The 27,592-nt window shown below is 40.8% G+C and overlaps 1 protein-coding gene across 8 annotated transcripts in view; it reads right to left on the reverse strand.

Annotated features, from left to right (window-relative positions):
* The window catches only part of DOK5 (docking protein 5), an 81,787-nt gene that overhangs the window by 5,060 nt on the left and 49,135 nt on the right, over nucleotides 1-27,592 (reverse strand). For 5 of the 8 annotated variants that reach the window (XM_069804885.1, XM_069804826.1, XM_069804856.1 and 2 more), the window contains exons 2-6: nucleotides 18,894-19,001; nucleotides 8,047-8,161; nucleotides 7,827-7,967; nucleotides 6,885-7,074; nucleotides 5,386-5,521 (exon numbers count right to left, since the gene is read on the reverse strand). In XM_069804885.1, coding sequence (XP_069660986.1) covers nucleotides 5,386-5,521; nucleotides 6,885-7,074; nucleotides 7,827-7,967; nucleotides 8,047-8,125 — 546 coding nt within the window. In that variant the 5' untranslated portion in view covers nucleotides 8,126-8,161; nucleotides 18,894-19,001. The remainder of the gene's footprint in view (nucleotides 1-5,385; nucleotides 5,522-6,884; nucleotides 7,075-7,826; nucleotides 7,968-8,046; nucleotides 8,162-18,893; nucleotides 19,002-27,592) is intronic. The other 3 variants (XM_069804844.1, XM_069804850.1, XM_069804876.1) reach the window with 1 other exon arrangement.

A 27,592-nucleotide genomic window follows, 5' to 3' on the forward strand; every position in this document is an offset into this window, starting at 1 on the left:
ATAGATACTTTTTTTGGTGGTTTTGTTTACTGGTGAGTTGGACAGCAAGCTAAGGCAGTTTGAGCAACAGTTCAGCTGTCAGGAGGAGTGCAAAAAGCAATAGGCTATCTTGGGAGAAAAAAAAAAGAAATATAGCTAGAAAAAGATTATACAAAGACACAGAAAAGGGCCAGAAGGGGTGCCCTTCCTGAACTCAATCAGCATGGGAAAAAATTAAAAAACCCACAGCTGGAGAAAAGAATTAGTATGTTGTGTCCTGAATACACAGCATTTCATCAAAACACCTCAGACTGCGAGCAAAGGCAGCTCTAATGATGATTGATTTCATTCTCACAATTAACCTACTGTATCTCTGTGGCAACAGAAAAAGTAGGAATAACTTGCTAATGACCTGGCTTTATGCCGCAGAAGCACCCGGCACCGTAAGCAGGTTGAAAACAGCCAGAATTGATATGCTGGAACACGCATGAGCAAAGGCTGCGAGCGGAGCGCCAGGCGGGACGTGCAACTCCACATATCATTAATACAACAAATAATTTGTTAACTGGAGGGCATCTAATCCACAGCCTCTCATCCTCTTCTGCCCTGGGGAGAAGGAGGATGCTGAAACCCGAACGGAGATCAGGATCCCCGGAGCAGTTTGAACGCAGCTCCCTGCGCACGTGGTAGGGATCAAGGTATGTTAAAGTCAAGCTTAAACCGAAGAAGCGGCAAAGATGTGAGAAGCGCTGAGGGACAACACAAGGCCACCCCGCAGTTCCAGTGGCTACGAGAGATCCGCAGAGGCAGGGGATGGAGAAGCAGCACTCGCAGCCATCGGCAGCCAGTGCCGAGAGCAGCTGGGGGCCGCTATGCCACCTCTTGTCACTTCTTGTCCCCCGGATAGGAGATGTACAGAGCTATACTAAGGCAGTTTGCTGGGCCAACACACAGCTCTGGGTCAAACATGGGCTGTGGTTTTTTCCCACAAGTCCTGGGGGCTCAAGGAGGAAAGATTAAGTATTTTCTTTCTTGGATCCCACCTTAACAAATTAGCAAAATTGCATTAAAAAATTAAAATTTAAAAAAATTAGAAAGTACTGCTAAAACAAACAAAAAAACCCCAAAAAACCCACTCCCCCCAAAAAACATAACCTCCCTCTCCCCTGCACACCAACATTCTCAAATTAACTGTGAACATGGCTCCAAAAGGAAAGACAAGAAAGATGATTTAAAATTTGTTGGGTTTGGTTGGTTTCCTCAGGCTGAACAATCCAATTTTCAAAGACCTTGCAGAACAACTTGCACTAGGTAAACCTTCATCTTGAGATGCCCAATTGGAGAAGATTGCACTCACTGTGTTTTTGAGGGGATTTTCTTCCCAGTGAAGCAAATTCATGTAATCAATCAAAATCAATTAGAACAATAATTGCTTAAGAAACAATTGCTAAATTCATTACAGCAAAACTACAGAATGGTAAACGAATAGAAACGACTTCAGAAATTAAAGGTCCCTAACATATTGCTGCTGTTTTGACTGCCATCATCTTACACTAATACACAACATTCTGCTCTTATTTCAAAAGCTAGCGAGCACCATTTCCGCTCTTAATTGTGAATTTCTGTGGAAATGGCCAGAGATAATGGCAGGCTCCAGCCTGGACCGAGGCACATCAGATGGATCTAGTGCAAAGCGCGCACTTGAGTTGCTAAGAGGGGAAGAAGAGTCGGGGAAGGCTGCCGGTAAACTGGCTGATAATATCTTTCTACGAAGCGCTGAGCTTTAGCTGCCAAAACTGGGAAGTTCACTGTTATTACTTCTTAGTGAGATGTCAGGTTGTAATGTCTTTTTTAAAGCAACCTGAACTGAGAGCAGGCATAAATGACAGCAGTCAAGTCACAGCACTGCTCCTGTCAGTTTTCATGGCAACCAAATACTCATGAAAATATAACCTGAAGAGATATTTTCTTTCCATTGTCTGGCAATGCAAAAGTGAAAGGAAAGAAACAGTTGGATGAGATGAGTTACCAAATGACCAGAAAGGCTTCATGCATCACTAAGCAAAGCCAGCTCTTTCCTCCCTTTAAAAGAGAAATCTTTGAATTCACTGAGAAAGAAAATAAATGAAACCCCCTTGTGAAAGTGTCACAGACTCTGGTCAGCATATGCTTAGACCTCAGCAGAAAGCAACAGCACATTAACAGAAAGTGTCAGGGTGAGGTTCCCAGCTGAGGAACCACTACCGCATCAATTTTCCACATGCATTTCAAGAGCCAGAGCCAGTTATAGTCACAAACTGAACCAACATACTGTAATATAAAGAGAGCGACTGCTAGGGAGGTGACAGACACATTATAGCCCACATTCTCAACAGTACTTGGCAGCTTTATTTCCCTCTATCAGCATGGGATACTCAACTCCTCCCCCCCCCTTTTTTTTTCACAGCCTCTAGGAGCCCTCAGGTAGCTTAATACCATCTTCACGTCGGTCTTGGATTATCACATCACTGATGTAGCAGTGGTCAGGATTACAGGAGCAAACAGAAGACAGTCGGTGTAGACTTCATTTCTCACCACCATATCTCCTACTTTCTTCTTTGATTTACCCTTTCTGTAAATAATAGCTCAAGCTTCACTAATACGAAAATTCACGCAGGGTAAATAATTCTTGGAGATAGAAACAATATAGACAGCCAAGCATGAAGTGCAAACATCTAAAATGAACTCCTTGTTGAGGCATTCAAAAGCAGAAGAAAAATACAGGGGAAATCAATCAATCTGAATTAAGATGTGCTTTACAAATATTTTGTAATCAGCAAAATAAGCCACCTGAGTGCTACACTGATATAATGATCCTTTGCCCAAACTTCTAAATCTGACTATCCTTGAACCCCAGAGAAGCCACCAAGTCTTACTGAGTATTTCGGAACCAGACGTTTCTATGACAGACTTGGGAAACTCGTATTCAGGAGCATATGGACTCATCTGAAACAATTGCGTTCTGCTACTAAATGACAAGACTTTCAGTGCACCAGGAATATGTTCTTATCCCCCACTTAGCACTCTAGGGTCTATAAAATTAGATTTAGGGGTTGTGGTTGGACATAGTGTTCATGAAAAAGCTTTTAGAGGTTGTGCAGCTGCTCTCTATTGAAAGCTATAGCAACTGTGCATCTGTTGAGTCTATTGGTGCTTGTAAGATGGCAATTTTACAGTACAGACATCATCTATTAAACATGCTATTATATAAACGTAAAATCAACAAACATGAAATTGCTTGTAAGCCTATTCACTATTGTTATAGAAGTTATCCCTGTTTTTTGAAAATGAAGTTGTGCTCTCAACAGGTTACTCAATTGCTTCTGATCCTGGTGGGCTACAAGTGTTAGCTAGTTATGCTGACTTAGCCTAGGTTAAATTTAATCTGCTTAATTTAGTTACTGTTGCGTACTTGTATCATCTACCCATCTGTCTCAACTTAGATAATTTTGGATCTTTCTGAACAAGAGCTCTCTTCATTAACTAGAACTAAAAGGTTCTTGGTTTTAAACAAAAGTCACAACCAGCAAAGATGGTGTTTGATGATACTTTACTGGGAAGGGGAAAAATACCTGTGCTGCTGGCTGCAGAGTCCACCTGCTAGTTCTAATATTTTTGAAAGCAAGCAAAGTGTCAAACTCTTCCTAATGAACTTCCTAATGAAGTGCTGGGAAAAGCATGTGGTCTAAGTGGACACAGGGCAGAGGCTGTCACAAGAAAGGCTCCAAGTCAGTACTTCGTCCTCACAGACACAGCACTCTCCCATGGGCTTTACAGAAGTGACCACACTGTAATTGCACCAGCCAGAAGTTAACAGAGTAACATCAACTGAACACTGGTATATCACTCTCTATATAGTGTGAAATATATATATATAAAAAACACTAACTAGTCTCTTTCCTGTTGAAAGTAAAGACATGGCATGACCCACAAAGAAACAGACTTGACTTTTCCTCACTTTCCCGTTTAAGTTATCTCACCTGCTCTACAAATGACAAAATGACCCATGTGCTTCCGTGCTTGGCTGAAGCAATAAGTTATCCAGTCCACAAGACTGGTCAAGACACTTGGAAAGAGTTTCCTATTGCTCCTCCTTTCCTCATTTGCTCCTGCTCATTGGACTGTTATTAAGAGAAATAACTTTCCTATCATGTATTTGGCTTCCATTCTGTCTCAAGTCCAAAAAAGTGGAAGAACAAGAGAAATACAAGTACTTAAGACAGTTTGTTCCCTTCTCCATTCCCTCAACACCCACTCTCATCTTTTCTTAAGCTTCCACAAGTCGTAATGGCATTTGCTGTTTCATCCCAGCTGGGTCATCCAGTTCCTACTGGGATAGTTCATCACTACAACTTATCCCTGAAACCAAGATGTTAGTACAATTACTGAAAGGATTAGACATGGATGGGGATAACAGCAGTGCTTATGTTTACAGTAAGAGAAGGACATAAGTCTTGTTTCAGATTACATAAACCAATTACTACTGCCTGGAACAGAGATGGTTTTTATAGCCAGGCTCTTCCACAGTTATCCATTCTGGACATTTTATACTTTCCAGAAAGCCTGTTATCTTCAGGATACTAATTTTTCTGTCAAAGTCAACCTGTGAGTCTTGGGGTGTAGAGACCAGTTGTGATAGGGGATAAACAGAAAATTCCTTTTCACTCTACAGGTTTCACGATGAAAAAAAAAAAAAGTTAATAAGATCCTGAAACACATTAGGTGCAAGTGCCATAAAACTGCCTTCCTTAGACCTAATGCTATTGGAGATGCCACACTATCTGTTCTGTATGCTAGTTTTGCACCTTACACTCCTATATTTCCTACCTGTCATGTGCATCATAAAACAAGTTTTAGACACAAAAAGCACTTGTGGAAAACAGACATCCACTGAGATCAGACAAACATCTAGTCCTCCCCCATAGTTTAATCTGAATCATATGACTCTTTCCAAATCATCCTTGGAGTGTAGACATCAATTAGCAAATGGAAATCTGAGCATGAGCCACAACAGTTTGCAAATAGATTGATGAGAAATGCTTCCAGACAAACTCATGATGCTGACTAATCAAAGGAAGCTAATGAGAATGTGCACGGACAGGAGCTTATAATCTCTGTATTAATTCACACTTATTGAAAGCTTTGCAGACACAAAAATCAAGGGCTGTAAGTTTCCTTGTTGTTTTGATTCTTGAAAAGCAACCCCAGTTATATATACTGCCCTAAATATTAAAATCAAGCAGAATTTAATAAAAGCAATAATCAGACTGCTTACTATCTGTGAATCAAAACTTAAAAATCACATTGAAGAAACATATTGTTCATTGTTGCCCAGTGCAAAATAACAAGCATCATAAGAAGCCGTACCATTGAATTTTTCACACTCTGCAACAGGCGCTCATGTTGTTCTGCTATGGCCAAAGCCGCCGAGTGAACCTTCTGGTAGATTGCTTCCCCATCTCTGGTCTGAAAGATGAATAGTCCTTCTCCTGTGTCACACATCCTGCCAAAGTAAGAACAGATGGGATCCAAGTGTGAGATTTGAGTTTACAGATCACCATGAACAAGCAAAACTTTACCGCGCTGCTCTAAAAGCACTATCGCACAAGCAGTAAGAAAACAAAGGTTGTTGAAATAGGGAACGAAGTTATCTAGAAGTCTTTGTGTATGGGTCTTACCAGCCCTGGTCCAATCTTAATATTTTAGTCCATATTTGTATTGCTCTCACCAAACAGGGACTCAGCTAAGTACCGCTGATCTATCATAAGTGCTTAAGCTCTAGAGAGTCCATGCACAAGACCCAGATTTTTAATATTTAGACCCTATCTAGAATCTGTGCTGGGTAGAATTAATTTGTCTTCTCCTTTCAGACTGTTAATGCTGCCTGTAATGAGTTTTGTAGAGTTTCATCTTCCACTTGAAACAATACCTTTCCTCAGCATCCCCATTGCATTGCCTTATCATGGTTAATGCATGATCAGCTAAATAAAAATGTACCCTTTTAGCCCCCCAAGAGAACTAAATTCTGCAATAATAAGGAGAATGGACATTGAAATGCCTCCTCCCTTTCCAGATAAGTTAATTGTATGATCTGTTTCTCTTTTACTACTGCAATTCTTTAATGTGCTTATATAAAATAATGCATCCATATCCCTTAGAAAGGATTCGATAGTTTAGTTCAATAAATAAGTGCTCCGACTTCAGCCACACAAAGACTTCAGCTCATTAAGACTGAGCTGCAGGAAGCAATACAGAACAACATCTCTAAAACAAGGAAATGCATTCAAATTTCTTATAAATCCATTTGTCAAATAGATGGAAAACAGGAATATAATCAATGGAAAACAGGAGTCTCTTCTCCATTACTTAGTTTGCTTTTGGGGAACAACTTGGTACTCACTGCTCTCAACTTCAAGCTCCACTTCTAGTACAGAACCTGTAACTTTTGTGCCCAAATGCCCACACTGTACAAATTCTGGAATGATGTTCACTCCTTCTTCCCAGACCCATCCATCCAATTCTCTGGCTCATATACAGCTTTATTTAAGAACAACCCTATACAGTAATATATAATGCTGTCAGCCTCCACTCTGCAATCCCCTGGAATACCTCAGCTCTCCCACCCCCGTCCTTAGGCTTTATTTGGCAACTGCTTCCATTCAAGCTGCAACCTGGGATTAAAAGGGGTTTTATTCGGTTTTACGTTTGTTTCAGCATTTTTTTTTAATATATTTTTTAGCAGAGGCTACAGACTAGCCTCTGTCTGAAGATAAGCTCTCATGTCCTTCAACAACCTTCAGAAATGGTCCAGAGCACCACCCAGCATCACCGAGGAAAGCAACGCAATATAATGACCACACACCTACCTCCCTGCTTCAAACGTGAACCAAGATGGGTCCCGCCCGTAGCGTCGGAGGGCACTTAATGGCCAAGAGATGAGTTTTACTCTGGGATTCTGGATGTCCCAAAGACAGATATTCTCAAATGTTATCTGCAAGGTACATTCCCCATGCACATCTAAATTAGGGGATGGCATCAAATACACATTGAATCTCTCTGGGAGAAAAACAAAAGGTTAGTCTAAAATCCCTGCCCATTAAATGTGCAAATCATTAAAGGAATTTCCTATTTTCCATCTCTAATACAAGATCTTATTTCCACTTAGAACAACTAATTAAAAAACAAAGACTCATTTCCTTCCAGTAACTCAATAAACTCCATGTTTGGGGCAGTCAGGATGCTGCACTCAAAGGGCGTCAAACATTTGTGTGTGCATTCAGACAGTGAAGAGGTCTGCACCATCGTAATCCTGATATTTGCGAACAATTAATAAAATTGTGTGCATGAATAAATACATTGCAATTGCATTTGTGCATGTAATTAGTTAATTTGCATAGGAAAGTGAAGTAGCCATGGGCTCAGGTTTTGCATGCAATGACTGTTATTTATTATTTGCTTTACAACACTGCCAAAGAGCCTCAGTCACAGACTGAAACTGTTCTACAGACATCATATGAGAAAACACACACCAAAAGACAGTACCCATCTCCAAGAGCAACTAACTTGTCTGAGAAAGAAAAGTGGTACCCTAAAACAATTCCAGTTACGTTATTATCTCTGGTAGCAATTTAAAAAACCCCAAAGCCAAAAAAAAACCCCAAACAAACAAAAACAATCCCCGCAAGACAGGAAGGAGGGCTTGGAAAACCAATTTTGCCCCAGTTTATTTCTGATATTCATGTGCACAGTCCAAAAGACTTTAAAACAATACAGTTAAACATTTAAAAGGTCAACATTTATGTACCTACCACTCTGCTCCCTCTCTACTCCAGATGCCAACAAGTCAGGCTCTCCAAGGCTAATGTCATTAATTCGCGTTCCAAGACACTCCATCTGCAGCACCTTGCACCACTCATCTGCCTCAAGTTCTGTATAAATGCCCAGAAAATCTGTGTGTAGGTATAATACATTTATAAATTCACAATTAATGCTCTTACGATTTCTAATGTGCGTTGCCATTTTACCCACCTGACTCACAAGCAAAGGTTTTCGATGTGTCATCATTAAAATAAATCCCAACAGCATGCTTCTTTGTGCTTTTTGGCATTCGTAATATATTCTTCACATTATTGAGCTCTGTGACCTGAAAAAGCACAATTTGGAGTTTTAATTAGGGGCTTGAAAAGATATCTATCCATTATTGACTGGAGAAGGAGAGAAAAGAATTATATCATGTTACAAAGGACAGCGAAAAGGAGAGCATGAACATGCCTATGATTGCTCTTAAAGAAATGCAACCTTGACATGAATCACCTTAGACGATCAACTTGAAGACCCTGGGTGATGAAGCAGCCACGTCTTCCAGTTGTCTCTTGTCTGTACGTGAGCTTCAGTGCAACACCATCTGAACAGGATTTTAGCCAAGAGGCAGGTAGAATCAAAGCTCACTCCAGTTTGAGAAATATTTACATGAAGGACATAAGAAAGACCAACCTGATGTAGCAGAAGCAAAGAGAGGTGAAGATAAAAATCTAAAGGATTCACCCATTTGGAGAAGCAAGTCCAGTTCCAGTACAGCTTTCATCTTGGAGGACAAAACTGTAAGAATGGTGAAAAGCTGCTCTCTAAATTATATTTTGATGGAAAGCTGAGGATTTGTTAGAATGCTCCACTTAAAAAAAAAAAAAAAATAAAATCACAGTTTTAGTTATTAGAAAGCTTTTTAGCTTTAAAAAATCACAGACTTGTAAACACAGATTTCTGTTGCTTGGTTGCCAAAAACTGATTGGAAAAATAGCTTTCATGCCAAAAAAATGAACACGTATCTGTTACCTTGTATACAGCTTTAGTAAATATGTACTACAGTTGCTTCGTATTTGTAACATCCACTTTTCACCCTCACAACCATAAGTAACACTCCTAAATTTGACTGTAGAGGAATTCTTCATTATTCAAATTCCTTTTAATATAAAGGCTAATACCCAGACAAGGAATCAGGAAGTTACATTTAAATATTCATTATCCGAAAACATTTCACCAATTCTTTTACATGGTAGGGGTTGAAGAGAGAGAGAGAAAGAGGGGGAATTTAACAGAAATGTTCCCAAAACTGTACAACCTAACAACTTCACTATTTTGGTCTCAGTAGTTCTGTGGAATAATCTCACATCAAACTGTGTCAACTCCACACAAAGAAATGCAGCAATCATCTTATACATAAGACTCAGGAAGTTTCCAGAGTTATCAGTGTTGTAGGGTCCAGCAACGGAACCAGCTCCTCTAGAGCATCTTGGGTTCACCAGCACACCGACTGCATCTCTCTGGCCCTTCATCCTAAGTCACTTTCTTCTTGGAGTCAATTTATTGCCCATTCCTTCCCAGCAGGGGAGAACAGATCACATTTTCAAGCAAGACCCCTGAAAAGTAATCTTACTGTGAATGGAAGGAACAAAGAGCAGCTGGCAGGCAACGTCTCCCCAAAATAAAAACAAATAATAGATCCAATGTCCAGAAGCTCATTCTATGGGCAGCAGCAGAAGGAAATGATGGAAGGAACATCCCATGGGGAACACACCAAACCTTCTGCATAGCTGCCAAATTTAAAACTCAGGTTTTTATAGCCTCCAGGTTCAAGATTTTGAGAAGTGTCAAAACTGAGACTTTCTAATTGTGCCTAATTTTGCATGAACATTTTTTACTCTTCCAGGAAATCCTGTGATGGAAGCACATCCCCCAGTGCTAACAAGACACCGACAGACTCATTGTTAAATATGACAAATCTGTCATAACCTATTCCCATCGTGCTCAGCACATGACAGGTCAAACACAAAATGCCAGCTGCCAAGTTCAACTCATATTTTTCTCATATGCCAAGGAAAGATTCAAATGGAAGAGGAAAAAAAAGAGCTAGACTTTTTCATTCAGGACAGCGACTACCTTGAGATTTATACTGAGCATATTTACATTTTCTGCAAGTGAACGTGCTAATGAAGTTTTGTACCTACGAGTACAAAAGTTAGCAGAAGCAGAACGTAGCCACACATTTTGGTAATGAATCATTTAGCTATCTGGGATTTGTCCTAATGGAAAGCTCATTTCTTAAAATCAGGCATGTCACACTCCTGCTGCTGGATATCCCGGTAATTGTCTCTCGCATGATGAATCCTGAGGATGCTGTGACAGGGCTCAGTGAGATCACGAAAGGTTTATACTAGTCAGGGAAGAGTAAACTGTCTCTTCATGCTGGCTCAGGAGCCAAAAGCACTTTCAGCTCTTAGGAGGCTCAGAAGTACCAACTGGTGAGCTGCTGCCCATGCCCCCCGTCAGCCCTTGGCGATGTGTAGCACGTGCTGCCCCAGCCCCGGGCAGGGAGACAACCTACATCTTCGCGAGGGAGGCAAAGGACACTTGGACCATGTGTGAGGCTGCTAGCTACTGCACAGGGCTGGGAAAGAAAAAACCACTAACCAACCCAAACAGTATCAGTAATGACCCTGTGTTCAGCCTGAGTCATGCACCTCCAGGCCAGATGGGAGCAGATGTTCGTAACACTGTTGGGAACACGAGAAGGACAAGATCAAAACATTTGCTTTGTCTGCCTACACTAAAGGAGAGACATTTCTGATCATTGTTTCTTTTACTAGGACTCCAACCTTGTACATCTTACCTTCACCACTCCCAGCATCCCTAAGCCCATACTTTACCCCCCAGGTTGTCATGTTTTATCCTCATTAGGGCTGCAAGCTGCAACTGCTGCCCAATCTCCCTACATGAGCTCCTGCACTCTCTGCATCCCTGACACAGAGTATCCATCACCCATTTCCTCTCGTTTCAGTACTACTAGAGACATCCCGTACTTTCCAGTCTCCACACTCCAATCTCCAGCTCACCCCTACCCACCCAAAGGCTTCCAGCCTTGCACACTGTTGCTTATGTGTCATCTTCACATTGCAGCTCTAGAACTGCATCATCTCCGAATCCAGCCACAGGGACCGAGATTTTCTCCTGCCAATACCTCAGCTACCTGCGGTCTCCCACCAGTCTAGGGCTTCACATCAGCAGTAGTTGGTCATTCCAACAAGATCTACCCAGCACACAGAGTAGGACAGAAGCCATGGACATGCCTTGCAACCAAGAATTTTCTTTCTTTAGGCCTCCCAGTCAAGAAAAGTTTCACCAAAAGTTACACAGCAGCTCCTCCTCCATCCTATGGTCCAGCACAGCAATCTCACTTCTCCTCCCTCCACGAGCGAGGACAGCCACTTTTGGTACAGTCACTTCAGTGGACCATTAGGGAGTTGTGCAAAACTCAAGGTGTCCAGAAGGATGGTGGCTGGGTGACTTGACCTCATGACAGCATAACGCACAACGCCTGCATCCCCCATTAGAAACAACTACATATGAAAAAAACATGAATATAATGGCACCCTTGTTTTGGAGCTGAGAATAGCAATAATTTTTTCCTTCTTATCATAAATTCCTCTCAAAAGCCAGCTAGTTGCAGTAAGTACTTCTTTGTAATCTCAAATGCGAAGTAATATATTCCAATAGAGATTTTACAAGAATCAGCTCATGCTTGAAATCCCAAAGTTCATCCTTCTGAACAGAAAAATTTGTTTTCATTTGAATATGCCTTCTCCTACATTTGCTTTTTATTACTGTACTCCCTCTAAGCATACTGTGTTATGAAGAAGACAATGCAGATTACCCAAGACATTATTTATCTCTTATCTATTGCCTTCCCAGTGTTCACAGTGGTCTATTTTGCTTTTTTCTATTCTGCTTTAACCAGCAGTTATTTCATCTTTCTAAGTGAAAACTCTCTTGAAGTCAACATAAGAGCAGAGGATGAAGACAGAGAGCACACAACTCTGCCCCTGACCTGGGTGTCAGTGCAAGGGCAACTCAGACTGACAGGCTTTTCCCTGAGTCTGCAGGGTGGGTGTACAAGGAAGGGAGGAAGGAAAAAGGGGTACAGAGACAGGGTGAACATGAACAACTTAATTATATGAGGATTTTTTTTTTTAATGTGTTTATAAAGCTCTATCCTAAGTCCCTTCCTCATCACTTCACCCCACCTCCAAGTACTATATGCTGGGAGAAGGGACAGGACAGGGACTCGATGTAAGTCTGCACCCTGCAGCAGTGTGCGGCAAGTCAGGTGCTTCCAGGAATCACCTTATGCCCTGTGGGAATGCAGACTGACTGCACTGCAAAGCACAGCAGCCATGTACCAAAAACACACTCCAAGAGCCCTGGCTTACAGCCTGGTTGAATAAAATTGCAGGTGATTTCACCCCTTGGGTGATACCTTGAAGAAATACTGAAATCAATAGTATCGTGTCATTAATTACACTGATCATCAGATCCTTTGTAACTCATTTTTTAGCTCTGAACTGGGAAAAAAGGGTATTTTTATTTGGAGAAATGCTAGTTACAACATTTGGCAGCTCCTGGGTTATTTTGTGCTGCCTTGACTGCTTGAGAGCTTTTGTAGAATGGGATTTCACGGAGCGTGGTCTGAAAGCCTTCACGTGCATCTGAAGGTTTCCTGATGGCATTTGCTTCTGCTGAGCTGCACAAGCTGACACCAAAGCATCTCCCTTTTGAAGAGTGACAGACAGGTAGCCCCCAATTCTGCCCTCTGACCCAGGTCCAAATGTCTACAGTAATATGCACATACTCTAGCCTCTTCCCAGAAAGTTTCAGAAAAAGTTTTACTCCAGTACCAGACCTAGCAGACACAGGGAGATTAACAGATGGACAAAATCTGGCACTCTGGGACTCTTTCTGAAATCAGTGGCACAAGCGATAGCATGCAGAAGAGTCGCTTGAATTCAGTCTTTCAGCTCACGCATGCCTTCTGTCCTGGACACAACCTTGTGGCACCTGATTTTTATGTCTGGCAAAAATGTACTCAATAAGCAGCTGCCCTCTCTTCCCTTTTGGGGCTGAACTGCTGAAGTTGCCTTCACCTTTCAGAGGGCCAGAGGTACTCCAGTATGGTAATAACCCCTTCTGGCAAGATCCAGCTTTAGCCACAGAGCTATTCCTGCTGCCAAGGCTCAGCAGTGCACCTGCGCTCCTGGGGGAGAAGTTGTCTAAAGATCACTTGGTATTTGACCTGCTGTGTCACCCAGCAAGGTGCTTCAAAATGCCATCATTATCCCAGGTGCCTAAATAGCTTTCCTGTTGCTCACCCTTGTGCAACAGATGGTTCAAATTGTCTGGCACATACGCACGGACTTCACGCTGAAGAAGTGGCAGGCTGCTAACATCCCCTCTACCCTGCTCTTGGAAAGGAGTCAGGAGCAGACACCAAACACCTGCAAATATTTGAGGCTGAAGTTTTCTTTTTTTGCATTTTTTACATAACCCTCCTCCTGCCAGGCTCTTGCAAAACAGTGTTTTCATGGTTAGTTTAATTCAGGTATGTATTATTTATCAGAGATTAAGAAGTAATGTACATTTATAAACTGAATTCTAAAAAGGTGGGTAAACCACAAATATCAGACCTAAGACAGTATTAACAGAGAAAACACAAGAATAACCATACTCTGCCAGGGGTTAAAGACCTCCCTTTGCATACTTCTCCCCTCCCTTTTACTTTCAAGCCTCCTTTATGTTTAGATGACAACCCATACAACTGAAATACATTTCATTAGATTCAAAACTAAAATACTTGCAGAGCTGTGTGGTAAGAGAGTTCTGAACCAGGAACAGGGATTAATCATTCATTTCCCAACCAACAGTACAAGCAGACAGAGCTTCACCCCGACCAGATACACTCAAGCAAATATTCTTCCATCTCTCCCACTCCCTTCAGAAACATGCCAAACTCACAGTTTACTAAAAATGGTCTTTAGCATTCAAACTATTGTTTGAATTAGTACATAATTCTCAAACATGGGTAGCCTTTCAGAACACAACACAAGGGAGTATATTTATTGCCTACGCAACTGCCATGTTCAATGGTTTTCAAGTATCTTGTGTTCTAATCTTAATTAAGGACTTCATGGTTCTGTCTTGGCTTCCTGAAAATTCCCCCCATGATAAATACAGGTAGAAAACTTCCCGGGACATGCCAGGAGAAAATTTAATGGAAAATGCTGCTGCAATTCCAGCCAAGTCCTGCTGATAAGATTTGCCTGTACATATCTAACTTACTAAGTACACATACCATACTAAAATTTTATATAGTTTTTTAAATATTTATTTAAAAAAATAAATATATATAAAAATAAAATCTACAGCCATGCCTATATCTCCCTTTCTTCAGTGGGAAAAATCATCAGCTGCTAGTTTTCACTTACTCACATAAAGAATCGCATACACTGGCGATAACCCCACTGTAGTCCAACACTGGCTTATTCGAAGAAATTAAAGCCAGGAACAACTACCAGATTTAGAGATTCAGTTTCTACCATCACTCTCAGAGGCTGCTCCTTCACTCACAGGATCAGTGGACCCATGCACAAGATATGTCCTTCCATAGGGAAGGACACGTACCTGCCCCACAGACTTGCAATGAGCCTCGCTGTATGTCATTATAGTGAAGATACCAAAATATCCTGACAAGTTACTTTAATTCTTTTAAAGCCTCAAACTAGACATTTCATTCATAATAAGTGATAGTATTCATTAAAATAAATGTTTAACAGCCAGTTATTAGCAGAGTGGTCATACTTTAAACATTTAATTTGCTACCGATACAGTTTTGCATTAGCAAGACTGGAAAACAATTACAAATTACACAATTCAATTTTCCAAATGGATTATTCCATAACTAGACAGAAAGACTGTTTAAATTACTTCTGCTGTTTCAAGGCAAGATTAATACAATCGGATTAAAACTTAAAACCCCTCAAGGAATCAGTATATTCCTGTCAGCAGTATGCAATTAGTTGGTTTTGTATTGGAATATTAAGGATTCTTCTGGCACACTGCAAAGTCAAAAGTCACTTGGAGAAATAAGAATTTCTTCCTTCCTCCAATATCATTTTGTTAAAGCATATGGTAATTTGTGGTTGATTATTTACATTTAACAAGTGAAAACTAGACAGCTACCTGAAAGGCAACTCTCTGCGTAGATTTTGTAGCCTAGATCCTAATTATTTTCTCTCCCTTGTGGGACCAAATGAATTAAGTGAGCAATTTGCTTTGTGTATGCAAATTTCCAGTTCATTTCATAAGCCACAGATGACTGTTCTCAGATGACCTGTACTTTAGGACACTTTAACCTTTCCACTTTTAAAAAAAATAGAACAAGATCAGAAAGTACTTAAAGGTCAATATTTTACCAAAAAAAAAAAGTACTTATTTCTTTTGTTGTTTTAAACTTCTGGTGGCAAGGATGTCAAAATTCAGCCCCTGGTGCAGGGCTGCAGTGGAGGACACATACATCATGCATTCAAATGCGAACAAATTGGACCCCCCGATATAAAAGCAGCTCAGGTCCAGTGACTGGTACCACCATGGTGCCAACGGAACAAATGGTCTGGACAGCCTCTTTCCACTAATAAATCAAAGTAACATTTGCACTTTAATTCATCACAGAAAAAAAAAAAAGAAAAAAAAAGCAACAAAATGAAACAATTTAACACTTCAGTGAAGGAGGCAGGTGCTATTGAAAAATCAGCTTCATTCATCATTTTTCTTTTTCTACCCTCTACAGTTTTATGACAGATTAAACCTTTCCTGAGATTGATGGGGTGAGCGGGGGCTCCCCAATTTTCTAGATTTGATACTGCTTTCAACAGCATTTGAGAATCACTTCAGAACCTAGGTAGGAAGTTAACGACCATATTTCTGAAACACTGGTAATCTGTAAGTCAGGTTTTCCACTTACAGCATCATCTCTCAGACTGAACTGCATTCATCCTTAGATTCATTAGCACAAGCTTATGACACGGCGACACCTGACATGTTAACGGGACTGGCTGGGCTTCTCATTTGTCGGATTGACTTTATTGTCAGAGACAGCGAGAAGCAGCCTTCTGTCCAGGAGTAACAGAATTAGAATAGTCACAGAAAAGTCTCTACGCACCGTCAAGCTGTTATTACAACAGCTGCTCTTGCTGACCAAATGTGTATCAAGACAACAGCGATGACTGTCCTAGGCCTCTGGATGATGTCTTGAGTACCAAAGTCCCATTAATATTACAGATCAAAACCAGGTGACAAGTAGTGCTAGTTGAAGACTCTGCCATATTAAGTAGTTTGTTGGGGGTTTTTTAATCAATAATTAACTATGCTTTTTATAAGAATCAGTTCAACTACAGAATGGTATAAAGCAGCAGTGACATGTTCCCCTTTTTCAACACCTCATATTTAATACTGTTAGAAGCTGCATCATTCACCACCTTAGAATTTCACACATTTACAAAGCTTATTTTAAAAAGAAACTTATTTTTATCTACCTGCGCTCTTTGCAAGTTAACACACTTTAGCCAGAAAATGCTATTTAATATTCATTAGCTTCCTTTCAGTAAGGTTAATTAAAAACAAACAGAACCTGTCAACTTGCACGGCCGATGACTCCACAACTCGAGGACAGCCTCATTTACCACCGCAGTGAAAAACTGGGGACACTGCAGTGCCCCACTGCCAAACAGCAACACCGCATAAGTGACAACCCCCTGTCCCAGGCCACTCTACTTCGTTAGCACTACTTCATTACAGAGAAGCAAAGAGGAGTGATAAACGTGGAGAACAAACGCTGATGGCAATCTTCCCAGGGTAGCTCCCGTGAACGGCAGCAAGATCGCTGCCCGGTCGTCCAGCCTGTCTGCAACCCAGTGGCGCTCAGCAAGCGCATCCACAGCATCCAACCTGGCACGGTGCTGGGAAGAGAGATCTCCGTTTTATACCGGAGGACTACAGGCTTTCTGGCAGAAACCACAGCATTGCATCCTGTCATTTAGGTCTACATACTCGGGTCCTGAAGCAGACAGAAGTTTAGGGGAAGGGCTCAGAGTGATTGGAGCTGGCAGTCTAGCTCGGCAGGTCCAAGACACCAAAGAACCATAGAAGCTCAGGCTGATCATCTCAGATATATTCAGCTTAAGACTCGGACCCCAAGACACCCCACCCGCCTCCCAAAGGAGACTTAGGAAATAACATACCAGTTCACCCCTGCTGGAACCAGTGCTTTCAGGAGTACACACTGCATTCAAATTTGTTTTATTCCTCCAAAAGGTAGAAATCTCTCTGCACACTTCCCCTCAAGACATTTGGGTCTAGGCCTTCATCCTGCCTGAAATAACCCCTAGATTTGGCTAGGTTCTGATAAAACACACATAAAATATGTGGGTAAGATGTCCTACTGCGATGACAATGTTTCTCAAAACTTCAGCCGAGACTAGGGTTTGCTTTAATGTCTCTAACTGTTAATATTACAGATCTGATTATGTACAGTTACAGATTTCAAAAGCAGAAAGCATGAACCTGGCAGCTACTAAACAGTCAATTCCCAGTGACTGACTGTGGAGTTTGACCATTGTTTATTCCTGTCAAATAAGCTACCAGAGAAATCCAGAAACTAAATTTATAGAAGAAGCAATAACTTAAAATTAAGTAACTGTTAACTATAGACTAAGCTTGACTTAAAACTGAAAATCCCTCCAAGCTAGTGAGGCTTTCTGTGGTGCTTCAGCCTGCAGATCCAGACGCAGGAACCTGCTGTTGGGTTACGTATGTGACAAACAAGTGCTAACCTACAGAACTTCTTGAAAGAAGAGAAAAAAGTCCAGCCTCATTTAGATTCCCCTTGGATTTCATATCCATTACCTAATGTGAACTTTAAGTCAGTGTATGCTGCTAATATATTGCATTAATACAATGGAAGGAATACAGATTTGCATCAATAATTGACAGAGCCATACTAATATAAATGCAGTGTTTCACACAAAGCTGGAAATTGTCTTACACACACTGTGCAACCCTCACACACATCAAATGAAAAAAAAATGCACTTCTCATTACTTTTGAAAGTTGCTTAATATAAATTTGAATGAACTATTTCTGGGCATGACTTACTACAAATAGCCACAGGTTTTATGACCAATCAATTACAGATTACATGGCATGTGGACAGACAAGTCTGAATTCAGATTCAGAATTCCCTCAAGATTTCATCCTAAATGTATGTCAAAGTGAGTAAGTGCAGATCAGCCTCAAGCTGAGCCGTGCTCGCCGACTCCTAGGAATTTATGCACATAATTCCTAATCTTCTAATATATTAAGCTTTTGCCAACAATGATTATAAATTAAAGGGTTTCTTATTTTCATCTCCATGCCCAGGAGAATTACACATGTAAATTCTCAGATGAATATGAAATGTGCACATAACTCCAGAGCGATTAGAGGGAAAAACTTCATTCTTTTAATACCGGTGAATTTAGCAAAGGTTTTCACACCATCACTGCAAGAAAAATTTGCATGTTGTCCTTCATTTCTGTAGCTGTTTACTGTCTTCCCACAGATCCAAAATCCTAGTAAAATGGGAACCTCTAAGTACCCAGCTTTTTGAATCCACGTCACTTTTGATGGTCGTCACTGTAATTATGAAGAATAGTAGTCACTGCAAAGTATCTCAGATCTGATTTTAAAGGGGTGAGGAGAGGAAAGGACATCTTCTCTAAAAATAAAGTCATTTTCCATTAGCTTGGCAAGATGTTTGCTACAAAGCAGAAAATAGAACACTTACTCTGCCTCTACTTCACTGCAGGAAAGAACATACAAGTGGGTTTAGGACCTTGATAAAAAAATTTCCAATTTTCAGGCTAATTAATACATGTCACCTTCAGATTTTATTCTTGGTTGTATGTTAAAAAAAAACCAAAAGTTTGAGAAACAGCCATATTACCAAGTCTTACCTTGTGATAGCATCTAAAGTAAGCAGCTCGTTCATCTGAGAATTTCTCCAGCCTCTTCGGTCCTTTGCTTGAAGCTTTTTTGAATACTAACCAGCATCTCTGATAAATCTAAAAACACAAGAGAGTAAACTTGGCATCTCCAATGACTTGAATATCACTAATGTTCACATAGAAGTTAAACTCATAAATCGGCTGTTGCTCTGGAGCTACAATTAATGATTCTCAGTAGCTTAGACAAAACATAAAATCAAGCTAGTGGGTAGTTATATCCTATTTCTTTGGAATTACGATACAGTCAGAAATTCTTATGAAGACAGTGCATGCTTGAGTGAAAGGTGCTAGGAAGAAAGAGCTGCAATTAACGCTTGCAAATGCAGGGCTTTCTAGGAAACAGCTTTTTAAAAATAAAGTGACACACTTTTCCATGTGGATTTGTTACTGGTTCCAGTCTTGCATGCTTAAGACAGACATGAAGCAAGCTTGAGCAGACAAGTAGGAATGGACATTGCATCACGCAAGTATGAGAGATAAAACTGTAAGCGTATATTCTATGTATAAGGGTAAATGAAGATACATAAGGGAGAAGGAACTGAATCACCAGGTAACAAAAAAGACAGATTGTTTAACTGTAGAACCCAGGACTATTCTGACAACGGGCGTTTTGCTTTCAAGGTCCAGTTGAATTTCAATTCAAGTCACTTGGAGCAGACTGTGCAGAGTGATTGAAAAAGCACCTTTCCATCTACAGCATTAAGCCACTTCATCTCTCAAACTTCTGCCACCGTTTCTTGCAATCTTCCCACCTATTCTTTAACTGTGGTGCACTTTCTACCCTCCTCTTACATTCAAAACCATAGCTCTCAGCTTAGATACCATACTGTCTGTACAGAAGGAAAGAATTATAAGCCTTGCCAACTGTTCACAGCCTACATTTAATCAGTAATTTCAAAGTAACACCTGGTAAGTTAGAAATAAAGCAAAACTGCCACTAAAATTAGTGTGACTTCAAAGCAAAAAATCTGATCAGCCATTATTAAGTAGTTCACAGCTCTGGCAGAGCTCCAGTGCAGCACAAATTCACTGGAGTGATCAGTGACGAAACCCATCAAAACACCTCACTGCGTCCAGCTAAGCCAGCACCCAACAGGTAACCAGCAGACAAGGCAACTCCATCCTTTGAACCCTTTGGGTTTCTAACCAATGTATTGAGCACAAAACAATTATGTCCATGAAAAGTAGCTATCGCTTTATTTCTGTACCCAGAAATGATTGTTGACTAGCTGTGCTGCTTTCACCAGCTTTTAGCTGTTGCTATAAAGCTGTTCAGAGAACCACATTACTCCCCCCCAGCTTTACTATTCTGCCTCGCATGTGGGCACTCATACTCCTGGCCCACTTGGCTGCAGAAGCATTTAGCATATGGGCAGGCTGCTCTGATGCCAGGCACCAGCTGAACCTATCAAGATTTTCTTCCAATTTTCCAGCTTATTGGCCACTCAACCTGTTCTGTTTAATGCAAGGGTTTGAATTGAATTGTTCAAAAATTACTAGACACTGACCAACATTACAGCTTACCACCAAAAAAGCAATTCAGATATGCACCCACTTCTACTGGAGGAGACTTTCTACGTTTGCCTTCTGAGAATCTTGTTCACTGGGCCTAGATAACCTCATCACACCTGGCAAGAATAACTCTCCAAAACGCCACCCAAAAAAGATTGTCAAAACTTTCAGTATTCAGCCCTTTTGCTTTTCAAAAACCTGTATTTTTAACTTTAGCAATTAGAAGACCATAGAAGAGAACAGAATCCTTTAGTAACGCATTTGCCATTGTACAACACACACGAGGACAACTACAATGTGATGATCTACTCAGACCATCTGCACTCAGAAGCACCTCTCTGGGTCAGCAAGCATCTCAAAGCTGTAGCTGTGCTCCAGTGAGCTCAGCAGCACACAGAATTAGGGGCGGAACAGGAGAATAACTTTCTAATACAAATAAGCAAATAAAGTTTTTCTCTGCCTCCAGCTGGGCACAGATCCAGTATGGTTATCACCCTTCCAAATGCCACTAGGAGCATAAGTATTATATTAACAATCAACTCCAGTCAAGCATGGGAGATGGCTATAAGTTGGTGCTATTGGAATTTATTACTGTAGTTCAACAATGACTAATCCAAGACTAATTCTTGGATTTAGATCAGAATCAGGGCACAGCTGGGGAAAAAAAAAACAAACAAACAACAACAAAAAAACCCCAAAACCCAAAACTGTTACATGTAAGTACCTCCAAGGATGCAAAAGCCAAATCAGCATACAATATAAATACCGGTCTTTAAGTTTTGGTTCCAATCCCATACTACAACAATTCTCTACCAAAAGAGTCCTCGGGTTGGAATACATTATGCCAGTGCCTCAGGACAATATCATCACAACCCAAGTAACTACACCTGTAAAGAACAAATGGCATTCATCACGCTAACTTGAGCAAACTGGAGGAAAGTCAGGTCGTGAAGGTCCTTCCCCTGAACTTCCTCCTCCTTCTGTATGAGCTAGTCAGCTCTCTCCTCTTAGGGAGTCCACAACAGTAGTTTAAAGTAGAATAAAGTATTTTGTTTTGATTATAGACAATGAACAATTTTTTGCCTGAATATACAGTTTGGAATCCCTTTAATGTTAGCGATCTGACGGTTAACTCCTCTCTGCTGAGCTTATATAAACAAACTGAAAAAGAAGATATATCCCCTCACTTGAAACCTGCTTAGCACCTTCAAAAATGAGATAATGGAGGCATCAAGAATGGGTACTGCTATCACAGTCCCATTTCTCTACTCCCATGACACATGTATCTCACATGTGAACTTCCAGCACCATCTTAACAGAGCATAAACTACGTGATAGCCTAAACCTCTAGCAATAAAGCAATAAAAAAAGGGGGTTGGACTATGTGACCTTTAAAGGTCCCTTTCAACCCAAACCATTCTATGATTCTATGAATAACCAATTTGGCAGCACCTGCCTAGGAGCACTGAAAGCCCTTCAAAGCAGTCAATGCACAGAAGAGATGATGTTGTGCCCAAGACAGAGAGCTAATCACAGACCCTGTTATGAACTACACGACAGAAGAAGTAATCAGGTCTTTGATGCCATCATGATCTAGTACACGTCTGAGACTTGTCAGTATTTCAAGTTGAAGACGGCATGTGAACTGTTTACAGTGTTACAGCTGCCTGACAGCAGCAACAAGAACCAGCCCCAAATGCTCTTAGGTGCCTATTCCATCATGAATACTTTGCTCACTTATCCCTCAAATCAACATTTTCACTACTGCTCCATGAATAGGAATTAGTTGAAAGTACTGCTGTAATTACTTCCACTCCAAGCACTTGGGCTGACAGTGATTAGATAATCCAAACAGCAAATCAGGATCTGATGTGCTGAGAGAGAACAGTAATAGTCATCATTTGCATAACACCTAAAACTTACAAAGCTCTCCCTGTGAGATCTTCCAAGAAAGCCTAACTCAAAATTTAATTCGAGTATCAAAAATTAGCATCTACTTCCTATGGTCTCTCCTGAAAATTTTGGCTTCTAACAGCCCATGGAGCAGGTAACAATTTAAAACTCGAGGGAAATAATGCGACTGTTTATGAAGTGGATCATCCGAAACCCAGATAGGTGATCCAATATGCATGTCCAAGGTCACATCAAAACAGTTCTATTTTTGGCTCTAAATACCAGCTGATATAAATCATTACCACAACTGAAGTCAAAGAAGGAGTGACTTCAAAGGAATGATGCAATCTGAGTATTTGGATTCCTGCCTCTCAGTGCTATGCCTTCGAAACCAGGCAGGATTGCTCAGCCATTCCCATGCTCCTTCTGATACTGGAAATACACCGTGAAGAAAAGGAGCTGTTAGCCTCAGCTGGAACTGGTCAGCATCTGGCTGGGTAAAGTGGAAAAATGTCTTTTGACTTTCCTGGGTTTCATGATTCAGTCGTGGTTTGAGAATACTCTCACGCAGAGAGGGAAACTGAAACTGGAGGCTTGCTGTCCTACGTGACGGCCCAAACCCCTGGACCATCCTGGAAATGGGTGTGGGGAGGGAGACCTGTCAGTCTTCAGCGCCTCCCAACTGATCAGAAAAGCAAGATAACCAAGAGCTAGATTTCTGAGTGTCTAAAATGTCATTCTTTATACATGAAGCACAAACTATTCCACACGAGAAACAGACATTTGGATTTAGAAACTAAAATTTGCATTTCAGCCCAAAGCAAGTTTACCCCTGCCCTCAATACTTTTGTTCAGCAACTGATCTAAAAAAGTATCTGGAAATAGCCAACTATTTAGAAATTGGAGGGGAGAGGCTATTTTTCATATCTTGGGGCAGGGGGTTTAAAACTGGCTATTTTTTAAAACTAAGATATGTTGCTTCCGCTACACTATGGCAAAGCAAGCCTATTTTACTTCAGTTCCAAACAATCCCACCCCTTATTTGTTTGTTATTTAACAGGGATATAGAGGTCAGATACAGTTGCACAAAGTCTCATCTGGCAAATTTCTCCTTTGCAAACAAAAAGTGAGCCTTCAGGGAAAGCTGCCCTATTTTATTCTCGTGTTGTGTTTTTCTGCTCTCTGCCCTAAAACAAAGAATTCCAATGAGCTGCTTTTACAGGGACACCGAACTTGCCATCAAATAAACACAAACTTTGCTCTTTTTTAAAAGCAGTAGCTGAAAGTACTATCATGCAGCTTGGGATGATTACCAGAAAGCCTGGGCCATTGCCAGGAACTTGCCATTTGTGACTCTGATAACCTCTAGAAACAGATAATCTAGTAAAGGCACAGCACAACAGCACAAGAAATTTCTTACAGTATGTCCTGAACTTTTTTTTTGGTAGGAAAAAAAGTGCTGCCAATTTATCCAAGACTGATAAGATAGCTCACCCACTGAAGTACCTCTGGTGCATATGGAAAATTATTTGAGTGTTTTGCTGGGCTTTGCCAGGGAGTCTCCAGTGGACTGGAGTTCCAGGTACAAGATCCCTTCCAACAGGGTGTTGTTCACACAGGAAATTAGCCAGCTAGTGCTAAGTGTTTGGATCTTAATTCCTGTATTTAAAAAAAAAAAACCAAACCATTAATATGTATGTCACTGCTGCTTCAAAAGGTGATAAAAGAACCCTGAAAAGAACTCCCAGCCAGCAGGAAATTTCTGAGGAGATTGGATCTAGAATTTTGCTTTGCATCTAGAAAAATGAAATATTGCCAACAAAGGCAGATTGCAGCTCATTCATTTAATTATATTCAGTTCACACACGTCTGAAGCAGTAGATCTCCATTAGGTAGCTGTTTCTTCGTGAAAAACTGGAGGACTGCTTTCTAGTAAAACATTCTAGGTATCGGAAAGTATGATGATGCCTTATGTGTCATGTTGAATGGGACTACGTGGCTCTAGTGAAGACCCCACAATATTTCCATGACTTCACACAATGGAAGTACTTAATTTGAATGTATTTCCTCCGTAAGGTTGTGACTCGCCTCTACTTTTCCAGCCCAGCTTTGTCCCTCGTCCACTTCATCCCCATATTGGCAGCTGTGTTCAGCTCTATTTCATTCTGAAAAAACACAATGTACATATAAAACAATTACAAGTAGATGGATTACTAGAAAGAATCACACAGCTGTAAACATATCTAACTTGTAATGAAATGTGTTTAGCATGACTTAAACGGTGCACAGAAGTGTAAACTGGTTCACTGGCTTTGTAAAATAAGCAGCAAACTTGTCCACATGTCTGTAAAGATATCGCTGCACTTGGCAACAAGACAATTTCGTTTTCCCAGAATACCCATTTAATGTGGATGTGTTATGAGTAAGCGATATTGCATTATTCATTGTGATCAGGTTATAATAACTACATAAATCAAAGTTGGTTTACATCAAGCTATCTTCTTCTCTGGGGTACTACAGAAAATAATCTAGATTTCTCCTTCCCCTGAGAGACACATTTGTGGAGAGATAAACCTCACTCCTTCCTCTCATTCAGTATACATCTTCAGAAACAATATTTTACACTAAGTCATCCACAGCTGCTAATAGGGAATGAAGCTGTAATCTTGTCTCGGTGCCTGTTTAGAATGCACAATATTGCTCAGTATTGCAAAGTTTTTTCATCAAGTTACAAAATCCAGCTTTGGCACTGGCCAGAACTTGCTGAAAGACCAGTGCACAAAAAAAAAACATTTGGCAGATCTGTATGAATCTATACACCTTCTTTTACTCTTACGCTTATTAATGCAAGTCACAACAGATGCCTACTGCTCTAAAATATGAGGCATTTTAATCAGTCTTTCCTCTTCAAAAACTCTCTTTCTACCCCTTCCCTCCCAGCTGCAACTGCATCAACCAGAAGTGGGATTGTTGTTAATGGTTCAGGCTCAGAACTCAAAGCCATTCCTCCAGCCTTAGTTTAAAAGCCCAAACAGCTGGATTTGAGCCTACGGATGCATTCCCACTTGGCACACTAGTTAGAAGGCAACTTTGTTCTAAATCTTTTTTTTTTTTTTTTTCCCATCCTTCACAATTACATGGGATTCATTCCACAGACAAGATTTACCTACTGCCAAAACATCCTCAGTAACTAGAAGTCTGCGTGCTGTGATCTAAGGCACATTGTCCGAGCTATGGCAGGGTGGTGAGGAGCACAGTCTAAGTACAGACAGTAAAATGGCTCACCCAAGGTTACCTAATAATTCAGTAACAGAGCCTTTGTCTTATTTCATGTCTATACTATGCTCTGTGACAATGGACGCTGACAGGGAAACCAAGCAGCATTTTACAGGTTTTTCTTGTAACTGCTGTATATTAGTCATTGGTTCAGACAAAGGGGAAAAAATGTTCAACAAAAATGCTGCTGCTGATGGCACAGGTCACCTCTGGCAGACTTCAAGATGGGATGGGCTCATTCAAAGACAAGAAGGGATTTCCCGATACATTCCAGCTTGGTAGAAGATTATTAAAAAAAAAAAAAATTAATTAAAGGGACACCCAGGAGCTTATGAGAGCCCTTTACAGTGAATCACTGCAACTGTCAATAAAATAGTTTAGAAGCAATGTACCCCTTCAAATTGTTGATGCACTCAGCAGTTGGAAGTCTAGTGTTCAGAGGCATCAAAACAGATCCTGGCCAGATGATGAAGCACATTACCAGTGAAATCTCTCTGACATACAATCTTTTGAGGGCTTTGGAAGGACATTATGGTTCAGTTCAGACAGTGCAGAGCAGCCACCAGACTTTTGGGGACACCTAAAACAGCATTCTGGACCTCAAGGGACTAGCAAAGGGCTCCAAGCCCATAGGACACCCAGGAGGTTGGCACCTGGAACAGAACAGTGATGGCTGATAATGCAAAATGTCTATTAAGAAGACAGGGCCGGGATTTAGGACTTGATTATCACATATAAGTACCATAAATGTTCTGCAAAGGAGTCATTTCTTTCCCTTCTTTACTCAGTGCATGGTGCCTTGAATTTGCATTGGCCGGTGCTCCTTCCATGTAAACTCACAGGCTACTTGTTGATGAACTAATGTGTAAATAAATTACACTGCATAATAAACCACACAGGAGATTTAAGGGATAAGCAGTCATGCTGTTTGATGTGATGGAGGGCAATATAGAACTTGACTCCATTTTTTAGTTTCTCTAATGACTGTCTAGAATTTCAGGACCTAAATGACATTAAAAGCAAGATTTCAACTTCCAGTCTACTCTTCCTGCAAAAGGGATGAGTTGGGTGCAGTATCACTAGAAAGAGAGCATTAGCTGAAATACCCTTCCACTTTCAGGCCCTTCTTATGGACTTATAGCCTTCAAAGTACAGGGTTGCTGGCTTGTTGGGTGTTTTAAAAATCATACACAGCAAAGGTTATAATTTTGGGCTGAGTTAGGCCATTAGAGGAGAGTGCCTCCAAGTACCAAGAAGCATTTACAGCAGAAACCCTCTCTTGCTAGTGACAGTTTAAAAAAAGTCAGACTGGAGCTAAGTATCTGATTTGGTTCCTTGAACATCTGCTAAGCTTTATATATGGGCACAGTTAATTCTAGGCATGAAACTGGATAGGAGAAAATCAGCCTAGGACTCTAACTATTAAAGGAAGAAAAAATAGTAAAGGCTTCAACACAGACTAAAAACTGCCTCTCTGCAGCCAGCTCATGCTGGCCGAGCTCTACAGAGTGCAGTTGGATGTGCTGTCCTGCTGGGTCAGGCCATTAGTGCGGTCCAGCGAATTAACACAATTTAGTACTGTGTTAGACGTAGGTAACTGCTGAATAACTTAAAATGGCTGCGATGAATTATGGTTTGGAATTATTCTTTTTTGTCACTAAGTATCTGATTCGGTTACTTTAATTTCATGGGCTATAGGGGGAAAATGGCATTGATACAGCTCATTAACAGTCCATGGAGCTCACTAATTAGTACATCAGATGCAAAGAGGCTGCAGAGCCTACATGCGCTAACCCTTGGTAACAGCCGCTCACAGCTCTAACAAGAACACAAGCTCACCTGCTAAAGCCGTGGTAGGGGGATGCTCTCCTGAACTCCGCTGTCAGAAGGCACAGATGGGACTTGCTCCATGTTTGGAGATGAATTGTACTTGCCCACAAACTCCCAGCAACAGGCTTTGTTTGAGC

This window comes from Haliaeetus albicilla, chromosome 2 (genome assembly GCF_947461875.1).
Source record: "Haliaeetus albicilla chromosome 2, bHalAlb1.1, whole genome shotgun sequence".
Taxonomy (NCBI): domain Eukaryota; kingdom Metazoa; phylum Chordata; class Aves; order Accipitriformes; family Accipitridae; genus Haliaeetus; species Haliaeetus albicilla.